This window comes from Phlebotomus papatasi, chromosome 2 (assembly GCF_024763615.1).
Source record: "Phlebotomus papatasi isolate M1 chromosome 2, Ppap_2.1, whole genome shotgun sequence".
Lineage (NCBI taxonomy): Eukaryota > Metazoa > Arthropoda > Insecta > Diptera > Psychodidae > Phlebotomus > Phlebotomus papatasi.
The window spans coordinates 34,096,644-34,116,636 of NC_077223.1; the positions used below are offsets into that span (position 1 = coordinate 34,096,644).

At 33.4% G+C, this 19,993-nt stretch overlaps 2 protein-coding genes across 5 annotated transcripts in view; one reads left to right on the top strand and one right to left on the bottom strand.

The window, feature by feature from the left end:
• The first annotated feature begins 2,054 nt into the window (after positions 1–2,054).
• LOC129803590 (zinc finger protein 728-like) lies at positions 2,055–7,604 on the top strand. Its single transcript, XM_055850278.1, has 6 exons — positions 2,055–2,794; positions 2,880–3,124; positions 3,184–3,390; positions 6,874–6,928; positions 6,996–7,294; positions 7,365–7,604. Exons 1-6 carry the CDS (start codon positions 2,104–2,106, stop codon positions 7,521–7,523), a joined length of 1,656 nt encoding a protein of 551 aa, XP_055706253.1. The 5' UTR covers positions 2,055–2,103; the 3' UTR covers positions 7,524–7,604.
• Positions 7,605–12,311: 4,707 nt separating this feature from the next.
• The window catches only part of LOC129803591 (uncharacterized), a 61,381-nt gene continuing 53,699 nt past the window's right edge, over positions 12,312–19,993 (bottom strand). The window contains exons 7-9 of one of the 4 annotated variants that reach the window (XR_008751874.1): positions 17,632–18,187; positions 17,539–17,570; positions 12,312–13,802 (exon numbers count right to left, since the gene is read on the bottom strand). Coding sequence is in view for 1 of the 4 variants with exons in the window: in XM_055850281.1 (XP_055706256.1) it covers positions 17,733–18,187 (455 nt within the window). In the remaining 3 variants the exon portion in view is untranslated. Of the gene's footprint in view, positions 18,188–19,993 lie in introns of all 4 variants that reach the window. The other 3 variants (XR_008751873.1, XR_008751872.1, XM_055850281.1) reach the window with 3 other exon arrangements.

The following is a 19,993-nucleotide window of genomic DNA, read 5'->3' on the forward strand; positions in this document are numbered from 1 at the left end:
AGTGAGGAGAATGGAAAAGAATTCTGGCCAATTAGGGGCAAGCAGGACGTGAAAAACACGTTAAAATCTGGGAGGTCGCGCACTTGCATAATTTGTGGGAAATTTTCTATTTTTGGGCGAAAATATCTGGCCGGAAGTGGAAAATCGGTTTGGAAGTTCATCAATCAGGGCTACTAATGCGATATTTAAGGGATTCTGGCCGATCTCAGACCAGCAGGACGTGGAAAATCGGAAAATCTTAAAAAACCACGAATCTACGCAATTTCAGGCACTTCAGAGAGTATTTCTTGAGGAAAATAAAGAAAAAACTTGCACACTGATTTAAACTTACCTTTCAGAAGAAAAGTTTTCCACTAAGATACCGCAAAAAACTAAATTTTATACATTTTCCGCGGTGGAAAATGTCCAGATGTCATCCTGAACAAGACGCGTTTTAGTTACGAAATTCGCCGTTACGCTACTCATGTGCTGTACCTTAAAAACTTGCCAGCGTTGGTAACAATTTTAGGCCAACTCAATGCTACTTTCCACTGGTCCAAAACTGTTACCAGCGCTGTTAACATTCTGGTACCCAGAGCTGTTGGTTGTTAACTTTGGTCAGTTGGGCAGTAGAGTTCCTCAAATTTGAACATTTGGGGGGTATACAGTAGACTCTCTCAAATTCGGGCATATAGGACCGAAATGTCAGCCGAATTAGACAGAAATTCGGGCGACATGTGCATATAGATATTGAGTTTACACACTGATATATATCGTAAATTGCATGAAAATCCCTCAATAATGCAAAATCACATCAAAACTAAGACAAATCATGCCAAATTTGAGCATCTTTGATTCATTTGATAATCATAATCAAACTTGAAAAATGACAACAAACTTTTTTCAAATGTAACTGCTGCCCGAATTAAAAAGTAGCCCGATCTTAAAAGAGCCGAATTTGCGAGAGTCTACTGTAGATGACATTTCTCACTCCTCAAATTTGAACAATATTTTCAAAAACATAACGGAATTCATGTGAAATTCACTTTCCCTAAATTAAGACAAACAACTTTAAAGAATATATCAATGTAATTTATTGTGAAATAGATGGAATTTGTTGCGGAAGTTAATATAATACGATAATATTGAGGAAACATCAGAGAAAAATGGCACTCCACGCAAAACTTTCTTCACATAATCTCAAATTTTACATTTTGAACTCAACCGTCGTTCAAATTTGAGGAACTTGACTGTATTGTAAATTTCCAACATTTATTTTATGTAAAAAATAGAGATTTCTACGAGCTGTCCATAAGTGTATCATCCACAAGTGTAGTCTTCACCCTCATGGTATAAGTCATAAGTACAGGTTGCAAGACCTTTCAAATAAATCCAAATTTGATCATATAGATTGAGAACCAGGAGGTTAATTTTTGAAACTCTCACTCGCACCCGCGAGCTCTTTAGTGGCCGAGAGAAATTGACTCGCACACCCCGTAGATTCAAATCCTTCTGTAACGACTTCTTTATAACATAAACTACTCGTTTCACGTACTCAAGAATCTGCGGGGTGTGCGAGTCAATTTCTCTCGGCCACTAAAAAGCTCGCGGGTGCGAGTGAGAATTTCAAAAATTAGCCCTCAGGCCTTCCAGAGAGTAATTGACCTTTGATCTTAGAAAATTCATGATTGCCATTTTTCTGGTCCTATAGGATATGATATATACATACACATATATGTATAAATACATATATACATATATGATACAAGAAATACATATAAATACATATATGTATTTATGGATGGAATGTCCGCCATATAAATGTCGACATATTCAAAAATGAAGAAAATCATAAGGTTCGATTCTGAGAAATACCATAAAAATATGATTCTGTTGGGCAAGGATGGAATGAAGCCAAAAACGAGCAGTATGCCTTATGCCCATGCCATTTGATTTTTATTCTCCTTTCAAATTTGAACAGTTTCCAATCGGGAAAGAGGGGAAGTGTACTGTTAACAAGCTTCCATGTTGATTCAAATTTGAACAGTTTCCAATCGGGAAAGAGGGGAAGTGTACTGTTAACAAGCTTCCATGGCATCTGACATGCATTGAAGTGTTTTGTTTATGTTCAGTGTTTTGAGTGCTGCAAAAAGGATGAAGAACACTTTGGAGCTGTACAGTTTGAAACACAGGATCTTCCTAGTGAAACAGTTCTATCAGGAATTGGGCAATTATGTGTGTGTGAAAAATAACTATGAGGACTACTACGGAGGCTGCAGTGATAGCCCAATATTCTCCAGAGATGTCCTTGTTGAGGTTATCAGGCTTTTTGAGGAGACTGGAAGTGTCCTGAAATGCCCAAGTATCATTCCAGTGCAAAATGCCAAGGTTGAACAATCTTCCTTTGACATAGAATTGGTTTGTGTGAAGACCGAAGAGGATACTCAGGAGGAAAAACAGGATGATGTCGATGTTAAATCTGAGACAGATGATCAGATATTTGATGATTTTCCACCCATTCAGTTTGATGAATCCCCAGCAGGCTCACCACAGGCTAACTATGAAACCCTGGAGGTGGAAGAGGAGCAAAAGGAAGAAATTGCTGATGACAATGGCAATGAAGCACAAGAAAATTCTGCTGAGGTAGCGGTTGAAGAGGACAAGGAAGATCCAACAAAACCACAGATTGATATCCTCCAGGAGACTGTAATTACTCAAAGCCTGTTTGTGGCATGTGTACTTTGTGACCACAAGTGTCTCAGGCGGGAACTAATTAAGCACATGAGGAGCCATGAGAAAAAGCGACGACATACAGGTTGGTATTGATTTCAGAAAGGAATCCGCAGGCTGTTTCATTTTTAAAGGAAATCCTTTAAATTTTCCTTGCCTTTTTCCTTCAGCTAAAAAGCTAATCTGTGAGTTTTGTGGTAAATTCTTTGCCAATTTCTCACGATTGGATCAGCATCAAACATGCCATATGGACACAAAGCGCTACAAATGTCAGTACAAAGGATGCAATGAATCCTTCAAGTGGCTATCCTCCTACCAAAGGCACAAGGAAACGCACGCAGACAAGCAAAAAGAACATCTCAAATTCAAATGCGACATCTGCATGAAGTCATTCCTTTATCTCAGCAATTTGAGGGTATAACCTCGAGCTTTTCAGCTGTCTCAGAGACTTATTTAAATAAATCTTCCTTCCAGAGACACATTGCCAATTCCCACGATACTGGTGATAGATACACCTGCGAATTCTGCTCCAAGGAGTTCCGGAAGAAGCAGAAATTGCTAACTCACATGAAGAGCCACGATGGAGGAGTGCCACTGTCTCAGGTTGGCAAGAAGCGCCCCAAAGAGTACAAACAGTGCGAAGAATGCGGGAAGATGTGCTCCACTGCAACTTACGAGAAGGTATGTAAAAGCCATAAGATTTTATTTCCTTCCAAAAAGTTTATGGAAGTTAGAGGAGTTGTGGAAAAAAATTGGTGAGAAACTGCCAAACTAGACTACAGGATGGCAAACAAAACTTTCTGGCAAACAATCCAAAAAAGTCCGAAGACTTAGTGAGAAGAAGAATTCCTTTCAAGGAGTAACATCCAAGTTAAGAACTCTTCCGACAAAGAGAAAGAGGTATTGAATCGCTTGAAAGAGTAGGGGAGACTGGGGCAAAATTTGTCAAAACGAAAATTTCAATATTCACTACATTCTAAAAGAGACTGAGGCTTGAAATTTTTATTATAGATAGCCTTCATGAACCTTCTTAAACTTACAAAGTTTCAAGAGATTCGAGAAAGGATTATGTAAAAAAAAATAATGAAATTTTTAGCCCTTTTTTTTGGGAATATTTGGCTTACAGAAAATATCAATTCTGATTAGCTCAATTTAAGCACATTTCTCGTTAAGCCATATGACTAGGACTTAGATCTGAGGCCTTAGATCTGAAAAAGAAACTACAATACTCAAACATAATATTTTTTATTAGAGTGAAAATTATCATTTATTGGTTTTGCCAGAAAAATTACTTAATTTTTAGGCTATTTTTGTCCCTATCGCTCATAGAGGTTAATAATACACCGAATCAGACTGTTGGATTTTCTAAGGGCCTTGACAGACCTGAGGATTAGCCGAGAGACGGCTTAGTGTAATTATACTCGACATAATGGTTAAACTTCATTTCCATCATTTTTCACTGTCGTCTCTCGGCTTAAGTCATAAGTGTGTCTAGGGCATAAGGCTATATGTAAGACCTTTTACTGATTTTATTTATCGGTTTCATTTTTATTGCTGATTTTCGGTCCGCGAAGACCGCGAAAACTGTTTCGTCGTTAAAGGGTTAAAAGGATTTTTCGAGAAAAGTACAAATATTTTTTTCAAAGCCTTTTTCGAAGAGGATGCATTGGGTCACTTTTGCCGATAGTGTCCAAACACCACATTTTGGCCCTAAATTTTTTGTGTACACACAATTTACGTAAATTATGATGCAATATAATTGTTTCCGGGTTATACAGTGGCGACCAATATAATAGAATCGCTTTGCAAAGCTTATATATTTTTTTAATTTTTGTATTTTTTCTTAATTTTTTGATATAATTCTGAAGTAGAAATCTTCAAATTATTCGAGACGTAGAATAAGGGTTGTTTTGGCCGCTAGAGGTCTCTATTTTACACAGAATACGTTAGTAGTGAAATTCATTTTGGTCAGCTTTATTTAAACTTATTCGATTTATAGACGACATTCTTTAATTTAAATGAAAGTGGTCCTATCGTGTTGATCAAAGCAAATTTCACTATTGATGTATTCTATGAAAAATAGAGACCTCTAACGTCCAAAACAATACTTATTTGACGTATCATAATTATTTGAAGATTTCTACAGTAAGGGGTCTCGGTAGCTCAATAGGCAAAGTGTTGGCTTTGTGACGCAGAGGCCCTCGGTTCGATCCTTGATCGAAGCGCGTCCGGTGAATAATTGGAAAACAGTTTTTCACCGTCCTTGAAAGCTACAAACTGAACGCAAAAATATCAAGAAGGAAGTATGATAAAAGATAAGGGAGCAAAAAAGGATTTGTGATGGAGCAAAAAGAAAAAATGATAAAGAGAGATGAGAGGAACAAACATATGGGAAAAAAAAGAAAAACAGATGGAACTCGTATGTAAATAAGAGTGAGCGAAATGGCTATATGGACCTGATTGAGTCTGACAGCCAAAAACATAAAAAGAAGAGAGAGAGAGATTTCTACAGTAGAGTCCCGCTATAAGCCATCGCTCTATAGTCCACAATTTATCGACCGTCGATTTCAAAACACTGATTTTAAGTTAGGTTATGTCTTTTAGTACGCGACATGCAATGTTGTCATAATTATTTTAATATTTTTGGCAAACTTTATTGAGTAGTTGTGATATTTGTGATCCATAATGAAGAGAGCGAGCACAAGTACCACAATCGCAAAGAAAGTGGAAGCCGTCAAACAATTTCAATACTAATGATAATTTAAAAAAAATGTCAAGAACCATAGTGCGAGCCAAGTGTCAAATCTGGAACCAAAAATGGACTATAACGAGACTCTACTGTATATCAAAATTATTTCAACGAATTTGAATAAACAAAAATACTAAAGGTAAAATAGTGATCTTTACGGAGATGATTCTATTTTTTGGCCGCCACTGTATAAGTCAGATTTGCATGATCACGTCCTGTGTTTACTCACATATAACCCCAATAAAGACAATATTGAACAAAATACCTAAACATATAGAGAAAATCAATAAAAAATACATCTTGTTTTAAAAAATAGCCACCAAACAAGGCGTGGGTTATATAACACTATGCAACACGGCTTTTGTCTCAGAGATCTCACTCGGTACGTTTAAACCTTTAACGACGAAACACTTTTTACGGACTGAAAATCTACAATAAAAATTAAACTGGGACACATAATCAATGATAAGTCTTACATCTAACCTTGGAAAGTCCAACAGAGTCTGATTCGGTGTATTTTGTGCCTCTATGAACGATAGGGACGAAAATAGCCCAAAAATTTAAGTAATTTTTCTGACAATACCAATGAATAATATTTTTCGGTTTAATGAAAAATATTACGTATGAGTATTGTAGTTTTTATTGCAAAAAGGGTTTTGCTTAAAAAAAATTGGAAGTATAAAAAATAAATAAAATCAATTATGAATTTGAGAATTTAAAAATTCGCCATTTTTTAGCATAAATATTTACTACATAGCAAACAGCTTGAGACTTGCAAAAACTATTTTATATTCCTTCAACCTTCTACTTTACAATTATGTACAGACATAAGAAAAAAATAACTTTAGGTGGTCAGGAAAAGTTATTTTCTTAATGGGACACCGGTGTTCTAATCGTCCTAAAAGGGTTAATAGAGTTGAGTCCCCTGATTAAGAATATGGTCTTGGTTTTGCTCAATCACGTCACAATTAGTTGTGATTCCTTCTAATCACACCTATTTTTTTAATTAATACTTTTATATTTTATCTGATTTGCCTCACATTATCTTTTATATCTCAGGTTCTAGTGAATAGAACTTAATATGTGTGGGTCCCTTGGAAAGGTCATTAGTTGTGCTTAAATTTTGATAATTACAAAAAACTTTGTAAAACCACTCATTCAGGGTGTAAAATTGGAGTTTCTCTAAAAATTGGCAAAAAATGGTCTTAGCGTGAGGTTGTAAAAAATTGTATAAAATAAACTAAACAAAATATTGAAAATCCATCTACACCAGACGATAGGCATCACTTAGGACTACAATTTTGTTCATCTAAGAAATCGCGCTCTGATTACTCTAAATGCCTCATTTGTTGGTTTTTGTCTTTTTTTCAAAAATATGAGATACCTATTTTACAATTTACCTTTTTTCTGCACAGCACATGATGACTCATAGCGGGGAACGGCCTCTAAAATGCGAACTTTGTGGAAAAGGTAAGTCAATTTCAAGTCCCGAAGAGCATTCGATGGAATTTCTTCAATTTTCCTTAAAACCCTCAAGGTTTTATCTGGAATTGCGGCTACAAGACGCACATGCTGAAGCACAAGGGAGTTGTAGTGAAAAAGAACTGGCCAATGTGCGAGATTTGTGGGAGGAAAATGGCCGGTGAACGAACCCTAAGGTTGCACATGAAGAAAATTCACGAGAGGCCAGAACAAGAGTTCAAGTGCATGGTATCTGGATGTGGGAGATCTTATCCGAATGAGAAGTTCCTCCGGAGGCATATGGATCGGCACAATGGGAAGAGGCACAAATGTCCTCTCTGCAGTGCTGACTACAAAGACAAATCTCAACTGAAGGTAGCAATGCCAACTATGATTTCTTCGAATGCATTTTTCTCTTATGTTTTTTTTTTTTGAATTCCCTCAGATTCACATGGACAAGGTTCATTCCAAGAATGATCCACCGCTGAAATGCGAGAGATGTGGAAAGTGTTCGTGGAGTATCAAGGATCACAGAGTTCACATGAGAAATCGCCATAAAATAGAAATTCCGTATTTGCGCAAGAAACCACAGCAAGTTAATTAAATATTAGAGAGATTCTGTCTACTGCAATCATCACAAAATGTGTAAGGAATATTTAAAGAAATATAGTAGTGATATTAAAAATTATTGATGTCTTTATTTTTCATCTTGAGTCTACCCACTCCACATGTGTCTTAACGTTGATGACCAACCGTCAGAGCAAAACGATGGAAAACTCCCAGTTTTTTTTTCATGGGAGATGGGCCGTAGTAGGATGGAATCATCACTTATGGACGTTATACACTTATGGACAGCTTGCAAAAATTTTAAGATTCTTATTTAAAATAGATTTCGAAAAATAGATTTCGAAATTTCACAAAATTGTTAATTAGATCATAAACTGATAATTTTTTGAAATCTGTTCAAGAACAAGATTTTTGCACGATGTCCATAAGTGTATAACGTCCATAATGCCGGCTTCAGACTGGAGGTTTAGCCCAGTTCCCGGAGGTCTCAAAAATCTAAATAACAAGCAATTTTATTAATTTTTCAAAATCTAATGAATCATTTGCCCTCATAATCTAATCCTAAACAATAATTTTCTAAGAAATCGTGCCTGATTAGGAATTGGAGGAGTTAAGCCAGATGTCTAAGTCTTAGGTCTGAAGCCCGTATAAGTTATGACTCCACCTTACTCCTTTTTGCAATACCACTACTTTTAAGAATTCTGAACATATTTAAAACTGAGAGACTTACTCAGACCTCTCTAACTAATCCAAATTTTCTCCAATTGATGGAGATGGATGATTTCTGGCACTGTTTAACTTTAGATTTAGACCTTGAAAAACCGGCGTATTTAAAGATTGCCATATTATTGTACGAAATATTTGTCCGAACAGCATTGAATTATATCCGAAAATGAAACAACATGATTTTGAAGAGGTGGGCTAAAGGCGATCTAAATGAAGATTTAATAAAAATAATAAAACTTTTATTAAATCCCTGAGCAAATAATATAAAATAAAATTAATAATAATAAACAATCAATCAAAATTCTACATACACACTAAATCTCAAAAAATGCACAAAATTCATTAAGCACTCAAAACCAAAGGCGATATTAACAAATCCTTAAAAGTTTAATAATAATACTTAATTTAATGTTTGAAAATCGATTAAAGGGGGATATACAAAAGGTATCAAGTCGCTTCTCTAATTGCAAAAATAGGCTGAAAGCATGAAAAAACACGCAAAAATCTTCACATTTTACTCTATTCACTTGTTTCCAGATCGTCTTTCCTGCTTTTCCTAAATCAGCCATGAGACTTCCTTAAAAAATACCTAACTTTTTGAAAATGACTTTTAAGTCATTTTCAAAAATGAGAAAAATTGCTTTGGAAAAGTTGTAGAGAACCTATACAAAAATTTTCTTAAGAAAAAATATAAATGAAATTAAAATTTTAAAATTTACGTGATCCATGTTAATATTAGGGGCAGTCAATGGGTCAAGTGATATATATATGGAGCTTTAAAAATCCTGAAAAGGACGAGATTTCATCGATCCTCAAAAAAAAGTTGTGCTCGATCGACGGAGTATATTCGCTTGCACGTTCATGGTCAGTTCCAGAATGTCATTTTTTCTGATAAGAAAAATTTTCAATTGAGAAATTGATGTGCAAACAAAATGATTGTGTCTATCTGAAGTAAAGCTCATACGATACACGGTAAAAAATTTCGGCACATATTTGTTCCAAAAATTAACTCGTCCACGGACACCTAATTTTTTATCACAATCTTGTTCCTTTTACGAGACTCAGGAAGATGCTCAACATTAGTGACGATTTTGTTCCAAAAATTAGCTCGTCCATGGACACCGAATATATTTGGAACAAATTTGCGCCTTTTAGGAGAAACAAAAAGACACCCAATATTAGTAACGAATTTGTTCCGAAAGCAACCAATCGAAGCGAACGAGGAGGACGCCAAATTTGTGGCATTTTTTGAGCTACAATATTTATTATCTCATTTTTTTTAATTCGAAATTCCCGAGATTCGGTTCCCCTCCTGCTGCCAGCACTCGCATATGGTTTTGCAATGCACGCGTCTGTATAAAACACTGTTGACCTTTATTTGATGTTCCTTATGAACCTTCGCCACCGAAATCCATCTCGACTGAAGTATAGGCCTTACTTGTTAGACGAAACGGAGAAATCTTCCAAATTACACAAATTTGTTCCCGACAATGGGAACAAAATGTCTATATTCGATTCCAACTTTTAGTAACAAATTTATATAAAACGCAATCGACTCAAATTTGTAGATATTCCACCGTATCAAAACGGTTCCCAAGGTTCCCAAAGAAATCTCCAAGAGAATTCTTACTATATTTCGTAACAAAACTGTGAAAAAATAATTTGAACAAATAATATTTGTACAAAGGGTTGTTATGAGTGCCAAAAACTATTCTTCTCACTCTATTTCCATATACGTCTCCTGCTTTCATTTCACCTCTTTTTATATGAAATGTGTAAGTGAGAGTGCAAAAGAGAATGCTCTTCAGTAGGTTAGACAAAGACACCAATATAATTATATATAATAAGAGATTTTAATGCACTTTATTTTCAATAAATTATTGTGAATAAACGAATTAAGATAGAAAATTCAAACTAAAAAGATATGACAGAATATTAAATGTACTCACTTTTAGGCATAGTAGTTGGCATATAAAATGTTCTACCTAAGTGGGAGAATTATTAGAAGATGGAAAAAATACAGAAAAATCACAATTTTGGGTGTACTTTTTCAAAAAATCTTTAAAAAATACATTTTATTTTCATCGTAGGTTCTTGATATGTTCACAAGAGTTATAGAGGATGAAATTACGCGTCATTTTAGCTTTATGCGACTACCACCGGATAAATAGGACCGGAGATACAAATTTTTGAATTTTAGAATACAGTAAAAAACTAAAAATGCATATATTAAAAAATTCAAACGTGACCCGGACAAACGAGTTTCAAATTTGAGATCCTTAAATTATTCTCTAACAAGTTTTTGCACTCTCGTCAGAAACACCCACAAAAACCTAAATTTTGTCACACAGTGATATTAGTTAGCTTGGTTAGCTTATTATCAACTGTTGATAATCATGTGATAATTATCTACACTAACGTTCAAAATATTAAATACACCCTTCGAAAGTTTAAATACACCTGATTTGGATTGGGAAAACGCTGTAATATCCAGCTCTATTGACTGAAATAGTTTCATATATAAACCTGAGAATAGTTTTAAACAAAATATGAGAAAATATCTGGACTAAAAAATTTATAATTTGAGGATCAGTCAAAAATTAGCTTTTTGGACAAAAATGCAAAAGTAGCCCCACATTCTAAAACTGATCTAATATTTTAATAATAATTTAATATAAGCTAAATACTATTAGTAAATATTATTAAGAGTCAGAAAAACTGAAAATAATGCCGAGAGAATATTTTTGGTACGCATTGTGGTCGGTTTCCGGTGTGATCTGTTCTGAAAAGGATTTCTTCTTTGAATATCAAAATTTCCAACCCAAATTCTACTTTTTCAAATATTTTTTATTATTTTTCAAATTGCTTCTTATTATTATAGCAATTTCATTTCTTAATATTTACTAATAGTATTTAGCTTATATTAAATTATTATTAAAAGATTAGATCAGTTTTAGAATGTGGGGCTACTTTGGTTTTGACCTTTTCGGGATTTTGGTTCTACAAGATTTTGACAAATTAAAGATTTGTGTAAGGATTTTGGATTTCAAGGATTTTTACCGGGACTTTATGTCTCAACTTTTGGCATGTAAATGTCTTAAAGGACAAAACTTGGCTTTAGAAGATAGATATTTATAATTCCCATAACAAAAAAACATACAACCTGATCAATAGTCTTTCTTTTAGTCCCGGGACATGTATCACCGAGATACGAGTTTGATTTCGTGTTCGTAGGAGATGTCTATACTCTCTGTGGAATCCTTCTTTACACTGAGAAAAATCCGGAAAAGTCAAAATAACATTTTGGAAATGTTAATTTTACCCTGCATTATTGATCCGAAAACGGTGTAAATATTACCCTTTTTAGGTGTATTATGGGTTAAAGTTACCCTTCTTCCATGTTGATTTTACACTTAGAAGGTGTAAAATTAACATTAAAAAATGTTGATATATTTTTACACCCAAAAAGTGTTAAAATTATGACGAAAAAAAGTTAATCGCAGCCTCTTTTTTTCTCAGTGTATGGAAATTTGACTTACTGTTTTTTATGGTTTTTTATTTTACATTGAAGAGTTGACCTCTTCCATGAAATCGATCTTACGGATGCGGGCTCAGGAAATTCTTCTGCTGAAAATTTGGGATAGTCACATTTCTTCATATTCCTTTGATGAGACAATGATCCAGATAAGGTCATTATGTCTCATCGGACTTCATTTCTTATTTTTTTCTGTTTATTTAAAACTAACTTTTTCTGATTGTTGCAGCGAGATCCATCCTAGCACTTTGTTTTCTAAAAAAAAAATACAATACTTTTTCTTCACTTAGACGTTTATCAATTTATTATTCAATAGTAATATTTCATTATGCTAATTGATATCATCTACTAGAATTTTTTTTTGCAATTATCATGTATAATTTAAAAGATTTTTCTTCATCATTTCTTTTATTTCGAACACATATTTCGTTTCCATTTTTTCTCTCCCTACAAATATTTTTTTTCATTTATATACTTTTTCTTTATTTAGTACTTAAAAAAAGTTTGTCAATATTAGCATTTTTTCCGTCAAATTTACCCCTTACTCCTATTATTTTTTCCTTCCTGTGAAACTGCGTGGAGATAGTGTAGATATTTAATAATTATTTAGAGTAGGAGTGTGGGGTGCAAAAATTTATAAATTTTTCTTTTTCAATAATTCAATAATACTGGAAATAATTTTGTTTTGACTAAAAAAGCAGTTTTTTTTTTGTAATGTGTTTGTTTTTTTTCTGCATTAAAACTTCTTTCACCTTATTATTAATATTTCTCGTGTTTTAATTAATAACATTTTCTCAACTATTTTAAAAAAATAGTCTTTAATCAGTCTGTTTCAGTTTTTTTCTCTTATATCATTTGTTTTATTTTTCTTCATCATCAATTAATCTAGTAAAATGTTTTCTTTTTGTAATTCTTCGTCGCTAGGTTTCTTTATTTTTGTGTAAGACTGTTTTATTTTATTTTCTTTTTAAATACCAAGAACAAGATAATTAATAATGCAATAAAAAAATAATACAAATTTTTCGGTGAATGATTTTTGTTTTTGGCAAGAATTTCATATTGAACAATGATAACATTCAATAGCATAAAATAATTTTTTTAAAATAGTTTTCTTTGAATAAAAAGCCCTATTGCCCTATGTTTTTTTTCCATATATAATTACTTATAATTCTCTGTAGTCTAATTATTTATTTTAAAAATTAAGAAAAATAATTTTCATTGGTTCCCATTTTAAATTTTTGTCAATTTTTTCAGCGTGTTTTCCTCTTAAATTCATTTCAAAGAGCTGAGCACTTTGTTATTAATTTTTAAAATGTTTCTTTGTTTTTTTTCAATTTGTAACCTTTCTAAAATCTTCATATATACTATCAATTTATTAAAAAACAATAAAAGCGTATTATTTCATAAAATTTAAAGTTTCCTTTTATAAGCTTTATACAAATTTCATTCGATAGAAATTCTTTGTCATGATAAATTTATTTCTACCTAAAATGTTTATCTTTCTAAAAAAAGGAAAAAAATATTTTAGCACATCAATATCAATTTTCTTTCATCTAATTAAAAATTACACTTCTTAGTTACGCTAAAAATTTGTTTTTACCATTATTCAGCTCAGACACTTTCTTTTTATTTCTGTTCTTTTTTCTCGACTTTTCCAAAAATGTTTCAAAAAGAACATTTTTTGTTCTGTATTCTTATAAAGAAACAGCAGAAATTACATAATTCAATAAAAAATGAATTTAAAAAGGAAATATTTTAATGTTACATAAGTTCGTTGTGATAAAAATTGTTCTTTAAATTGTTTTTTACTGTGATTATGTTTGGGTGTCTGTGGACGGTGTTTGTCGTTTTTTTTTTCTTCATGAGTCAGTTTAGATTTTTCGAAGATTTGTTTTCTTCAAAAGCATTAAATATCTTTGAACTTTTTTTTTTAATCTTTCTCTGTGTCCCCTTAAAACATTTAAATGCTCAAAAGGAATGTGATTTGTTTGTTTTTCTGATTTCACTAATTTACTGGTCAATTAATCATCTTACTTTCTTTTTGCAAGTGTATGTCTGAAAATCAAAATAAAAGAATACCATATGAAAATTCATAAAAATTTGGTGTTAAAATCTTTGACATTTTCATCAATCCAATCTTTGTATAATTTACTATATCTGTGGTTCACTGTCGGTGGGGATTTACGACTCAATTTTGGGATAGAAGAAAACTCAGGGTTTTGGAAAATGTTGGAGAAAATTAATAGTTCATTGCGAAATTCTTTTCGATAAATTTCAACTAATGATCTTTTACAGAATTAATGGGTTATACATGGGTCTCTCAGATCAAAAAAATCATTTTTTTTTATTTTATAGTACTCCCTCTGTCCCGAAATAAGTCGTACGTTTGCTAGTAGTGGAAGGTTTTGCACCTTCGTAATGTTGCAGCTTCGTAAAAGTTGATTTTTTTCCAAGTTACTAAATGAATTTCATCCATGGACATATAATCTAAAAGCTAGTCCTACATCTCACATTTCCTGACAAACTTGGAAGCCTAGGCTTTTTTTCCTGGGTCCAAAAGGCAAAAATAAAAAATGGGCCTAAAATTGTAATTTTGATGTGTAATATTTTATGCATTTTTTCACACTTCAAGTGTCTTTTCGAAAAAGGAAACTATTCCAAGAAATAGAAGGTTTATTAGGGTTAATATTTACCGTGAAAATCTTTTGCTTGAAGGGTGTCGTTTTTGCGGGTGAAGGAAAATTCATAAAAATTACCACCCTTGCAGCTCAGGAAAATTGAATTTTGCAGCTTCGTAAAAACATCTGTCAAAATTACTGACCACCCAATTTGAGAATTCCTCACTCTTTTGGGTCACACTGTGCATGCCGCTCGGGGTATTTGTCTCATCAGAGATTCCACTGAATAAATTCAAAAGAAAATTTTGGGATATTAAAAAATTTACACTAAAATCTCGAAGGAAAACACGCACTTCCCCATCAAAATGAGACTTCATCAGATGTTTTTATTTCACTTCTGTCAAATTAAACATTAAGCCTGAATCTGCTTATGGCAGGTGTGATTCTTTCATTGCCCATGCGGTGCGTTTTGAGAACTTTTCATCCAATTCGCTTTGTTTTCAAGCGGAATTTTTCACATTTTACTTTAACCCTTTAACGACGAGACACTTTTTACGGACTGAAAATCAACAATAAAAATTAAACTGAGAAACATAATCAATGATAAGTCTTACATCTAACCTTAGAAAGTCCAACAGAGTCTGATTCGGTGTATTTTTTATATCTATGAGCGATAGGAACAAAAATAGCCCAAAAACTTAAGTAATTTTTCTGACAATACCAATGAATAATATTTTTCGCTTTAATGAAAAATATTACGTATGAGTATTGTAGTTTTTATTGCCAAAAGGGTTTTTCTTAAAAAAAATGAAAGTATAAAAAATAAATAAAATCAATTATGAATTTGAGAATTTAAAAATTCGCAATTTTTGAGCTCAAATATTTATTACGTAGTAAATATCTGGAGACTTGCAAAAAAATATTCTAGTATCCGTTCAACCTTCTACTTTACAATTATGTACAGACATTAGAAAAAAATAACTTTAGATAGTCAGGAAAATTTATTTTCTCTATGGGACACCGGTGGTCCAATCGTCCTTAAAGGGTTAAATTAATCACTGGTAATTATAAGAATCACTGATGTTCAAAAAATGTTCTGTAAAATAGTTTCGAGGCGTTAGAGAAAAAACAAGGATTACAATAGGTGTGATTACTACTGTCTGATTTGTGCAGTGATGAAACTAGACTGCTTATGGTAGATGTGATTCTTTAATTGCCATACTTCGATCTATTTTGAGTATTTCTCATTCAATTTTCCTTGTTTTTAAGGTGGAACTTCCCACATTTCACTTTAAATTGGTGACTGGTCATTTTTTTTTAAATCAGTTACGTTCGAAATATGTTCTGTAAGACCAATTGGAGGTGTTAGAGAAAATTTGAGGATTACATTAGGTGTGATTATGAGAGAATCATACCATACCAAGCTCTTAACTGACTGTCAAAATGCAGGGAAAAAATGGTTTTCCGAGTGTCAAGAAAACATGTGTTAGAAAAATAGCTTAAAAATGATTTTTAATGCGTGACTCCTACAAATAGTGAAAACAAGTAGATGAAAGTTCGATCTAAGTAGTGATGTCCAAATTTTTGTGTTCGGTGTAATGTTTTTGGGGAAAATGAGGCCTACAGAGGTTGGAAAATGTGATACGAAGCTGAGTTAACCAGGACACCTTCGTAAAAAATGCCGCTACATTTTCATTTTCCTGTAGAGGAAAATCCAAGGACTTCGAATTTTGTGAGGCAGAACCCAATAAGTAAGAGATTTTTTTTTGATATAGTGATAAAATTGATTCGGTGTGTGTGGCTTTCAGTAAAAGATCTTAAATCTTGGACTCCTTTTTTAACCCATTCCTTACCATGGTATTATACATGATACGCAAATTGAGTGATTTTTGATGATTTATTTCTGGGCAATTTTTATCCGAATTGCTGTCGGGAATAGATTTTTAGTAACTTTAGTTCTTCAGTTACTTGGGAAAAACAGTCCGACAGAGATGGAAATAGATTTTGTTATTATTTTCTTGCTTCGCAGAAGGTCATGCAAAATTTTTGGTCAAAATGGCGGACGGAAAATACGACATCCCGTCGAATTTGTTAAACTTGGCCTCTTTTCTCTTTCCTGATTTGAATTCCAGTTGCCAATTGGTGTTCTTGGATAGTTACTCTATCTAAAGCAATAGAGTTTGTAATGAATTAATGCACAAAATTTAAATTCAGTGACCATTAAGACGTGTGTTTGACAGAGGCTCCCCGCGCCCCCATATGAGATAATTTTTTTTTCTTTTTAAAAAAATCATCTACTAATCTGTAGGAAACTAATCCCAAAATATGAACATTCTATCTCAAGTATTTCTGGTACATTGACTGAATGGGTTAATACGAACCTTCAAAACCTTCCCCTATATCCAAACTAAAAAATTAAATGTTTACATTTAACTTGGAATTTTGCTGTTATGAAATGATCTCTTTCTTTCAGGTTAGGTTAGGTGAAATAAAAACCTAAATTCTGGAATATTTTCTTTTACAAATTATAGAATCAGGCCTGATATACGAAAAACTAGGCTCATCAGAATTTTATCAGGAATTGATAATTTAGGTTTGATAAATTTTAATACACACCCTCAGCTTTTGTAATAATGCTTTGTAACACATTATGAGAATGATCGAAATTTCTCAATCTTCATTCACATTTTATGAAATATTAAAAATATTATTAAAAAAATGTAAGGCATTTTTGTTTTCTACATAAGAATTAAATTTGAAAAGAACTTCATTGCTAAAAGTATTTTTATATTACCTCTAAAATATTCAAAATTGCATTTAATATAATTTAAAATTGTTTTATAAAATCAATTGAAGGATTAACCCTTTAAGGACGATTGGGTCACCGGTGACCCAAAAATTAAATTTTTTCTACGGCCATCTAAAGTCATGCTTTACTCTAAAATGTCAGAAAAAGTGATTTTTTCTGACTTTCAATTTTTGACTTTCTCGTCCTTAAAGGGTTAAAGAAAGATTCCTGGTATCTTAGCTTCTCGTGTCTCCAATTCCTAAAGGAAAAAAGAACTTTGCAACAATTCCCTGCCTGAGTTTTGTCATCCCAAAATTGAGGGGTTAATCTTACAAATTTGAACATCAAGTATACATCATTTAGTAAATTTGAGATTTTTTTTTACCATATTGAGCGTCTCTGGATCGTCAATCACACCTAGAATTAAATGGTACAGGAAACAAAAGAAAAAAAATGATGAAAGAAGAAAATAATATACGGTAGAATGCGCATAAGTTGTTAAAGAGAAACGTGTGACGAATGTATCAAATTCTTTGGTGCTTTCTTGTGCCTCTGGATTTAGTGCTTCGTGGCGGGGAATCATACACGTGGTGGCTTGTAGTGATGCAGAATGGTGTCCTGTGGCGGAGTTGTGTCCATCATGACCACGTGGCAGTCCTCATTGGAATCTGTGATCATGGACACATCCGTGTCTGTGGCATCTTGAGGCGGTACATCAATTGCTGGAAAATCGCACCATTTTGCTGGTGTTATTGTAGCATCGAACGTCACTCCTTTGGGCTTCTTCAGGCGTCCCGCTGATCCCGAAGTAGTGGCATTCTCCTGGCTACCGGCCGTACTGTTGTGATGACTATTACTGGATTGCAGGCCACTGCCTGGATTATTGCGAAAACTGCCCGATCTGGAGCCATTCTCTTTGTTGCGTCTCGATGATGATCGATGCGGATGGTGGCGAGATCCACCGGAACGACGACTATTGGCACGCTTCAATTGATGCACCGACTCAGCCGAAGCGCTCAAGCCGATGTTGCCAACTGTTGATCGGGGAGGATGGTTAGACAACAGAGAGGTAAGGAAGAGAAGAAGAACATTCAGAACTCTCATCCCCAATGGAGATTTTTGGGTGAATTATTTTTTTTTGTCAAAATGGAAGCGGAATCTTTGCACAATAGCTGGGATATCTTTTTTTTTCTTCAATTCCCCTTTAGACGCTCTCCCACGACAGATAATTATTTCACATTTAGATAATATTTACACAGTGTGTGGTGATAAGAGTGGACACAATTGATTGTTGATTGCTTGATTGCATGCTAGGGCAATATACGCGATATATCAGAGACATTTCCTGCCCAATTTTCGTCTATTCTACTTCTCATTAAGATAGTAAAACAAAAGACTTTCTTTTCGCATTTATTCATCATAAATCGATTTATGCGTTTCAATCTTTCATCAAGATTTCAGCTTTAATTTGTAGTTTTTTTGTTATAAAAGGAGCCTACCTACACATACACACATTATTTTAAAAATAATCGATTAATATATTTACGAATTGTCTTCTATAATTTCCAAATACACAATATCCGCGATTATCTGTATATAATTAGTTCGCATATGGCACGTATTTTTGTGTAAAAATATCTTGCAAATATAGTTAGGATATCATGGAACTGTCCTGTTGTGCCCTACTTACGTTTTTATTATCAACTTGAAAAGTGTGAAATTTGTAGTAAAACAATTATTAAAAATTCATCTATTTCAATAAGTTGATAAATTAAAAAAGTACCTCTAAAACAATTTTGATTTTCCAAATTTCTTTTAAAAATTAACTTCAATGGAAGTTAGGATCTCTTTCGTGCTAACTTAACACGACACCTAAACCGGGTTCACATTGGAGGTTTATACAGGCTTCAGACCTAAAGCTTAGCCATGCGGCTTAACTTCTCTAATTTCTTATCAATCAAGATTTTTTGGAAAATTATCACTTAAGATTGGATAACATGGGCCAGTGATCCTTTAAATTAAAAAAAAAACAATAAAATTGGTTGCTATTTTGAATTTCTAGACCATCGGGAACTGGGCTAAACCGGTCTCAAGCCGACATTACTGATTTTTCAATAAGCAATGGATGTCATTTGGTCTTAAAATTTTATCATAAACAATTTCTTCAAAAATCTTGCTAACTAGGAATTAAAGGAGTTAAGTCGGGTCCTGGTCAAAATTCCGAAAGCCAAAATCCCAAATTCTTAAAAGTGTCATAGCTACTTCCGCGATTGCACCCGCGTTTGCTGGAGGCAAAGGGAAATCTTCTGTGTCTTGGGAAATTATTCTAAACATTTTCCTCCATATAATTTAATCCCTTTCAGGATTTCGAACATTCGGGATTTTGGCTTTCGGGATTTTGGCTACCACCGGTTAAGTGTCTAAGCTAAGTGTCATAGCTAAGTCGTTTTATGTGCTGGACACATTTACGACTAAAGTCCAGAGACAACTAAGCTCGTTCATAGCCAAGTCAGTTCCTAACGCACTACAGACGAGGATTAGCATTCACTGGTATCCACAAAACATAACTTTCGTGGTTTTATGCAAATATTTCTACTGGACCTCTTACCGATGAACTGAACTAAACCTTTTGTCTAAAAACTGCTTTATGGACCGAACATAATATCCAAAATGATTTAAAATGTTGTTTCGGATTCCCAGTTTCCATAATGTAAGTACTTTAAGAAAAATTGTTAAATATGGCTCAAGCCTCCAGATCAGATATCTAATTTTACTACTTGAACTCCAGAAAGAGAACACTATATAAATCCCTCGATTGTTTAACCCCCAAAATTTTCACC

What these genes read in the sequence shown, in the direction of transcription:
- LOC129803590 (XM_055850278.1), top strand. Translation starts at nt 2,104, where the DNA reads ATGTTCAGTGTTTTGAGTGCTGCAAAAAGGATGAAGAACACTTTGGAG. An exon ending in ATGCGAACTTTGTGGAAAAG is followed by an intron (nt 6,929 to 6,995) that starts GTAAGTCAATTT and finishes AAAACCCTCAAG; the next exon opens with GTTTTATCTGGAATTGCGGC. An exon ending in AAGACAAATCTCAACTGAAG is followed by an intron (nt 7,295 to 7,364) that starts GTAGCAATGCCA and finishes GAATTCCCTCAG; the next exon opens with ATTCACATGGACAAGGTTCA.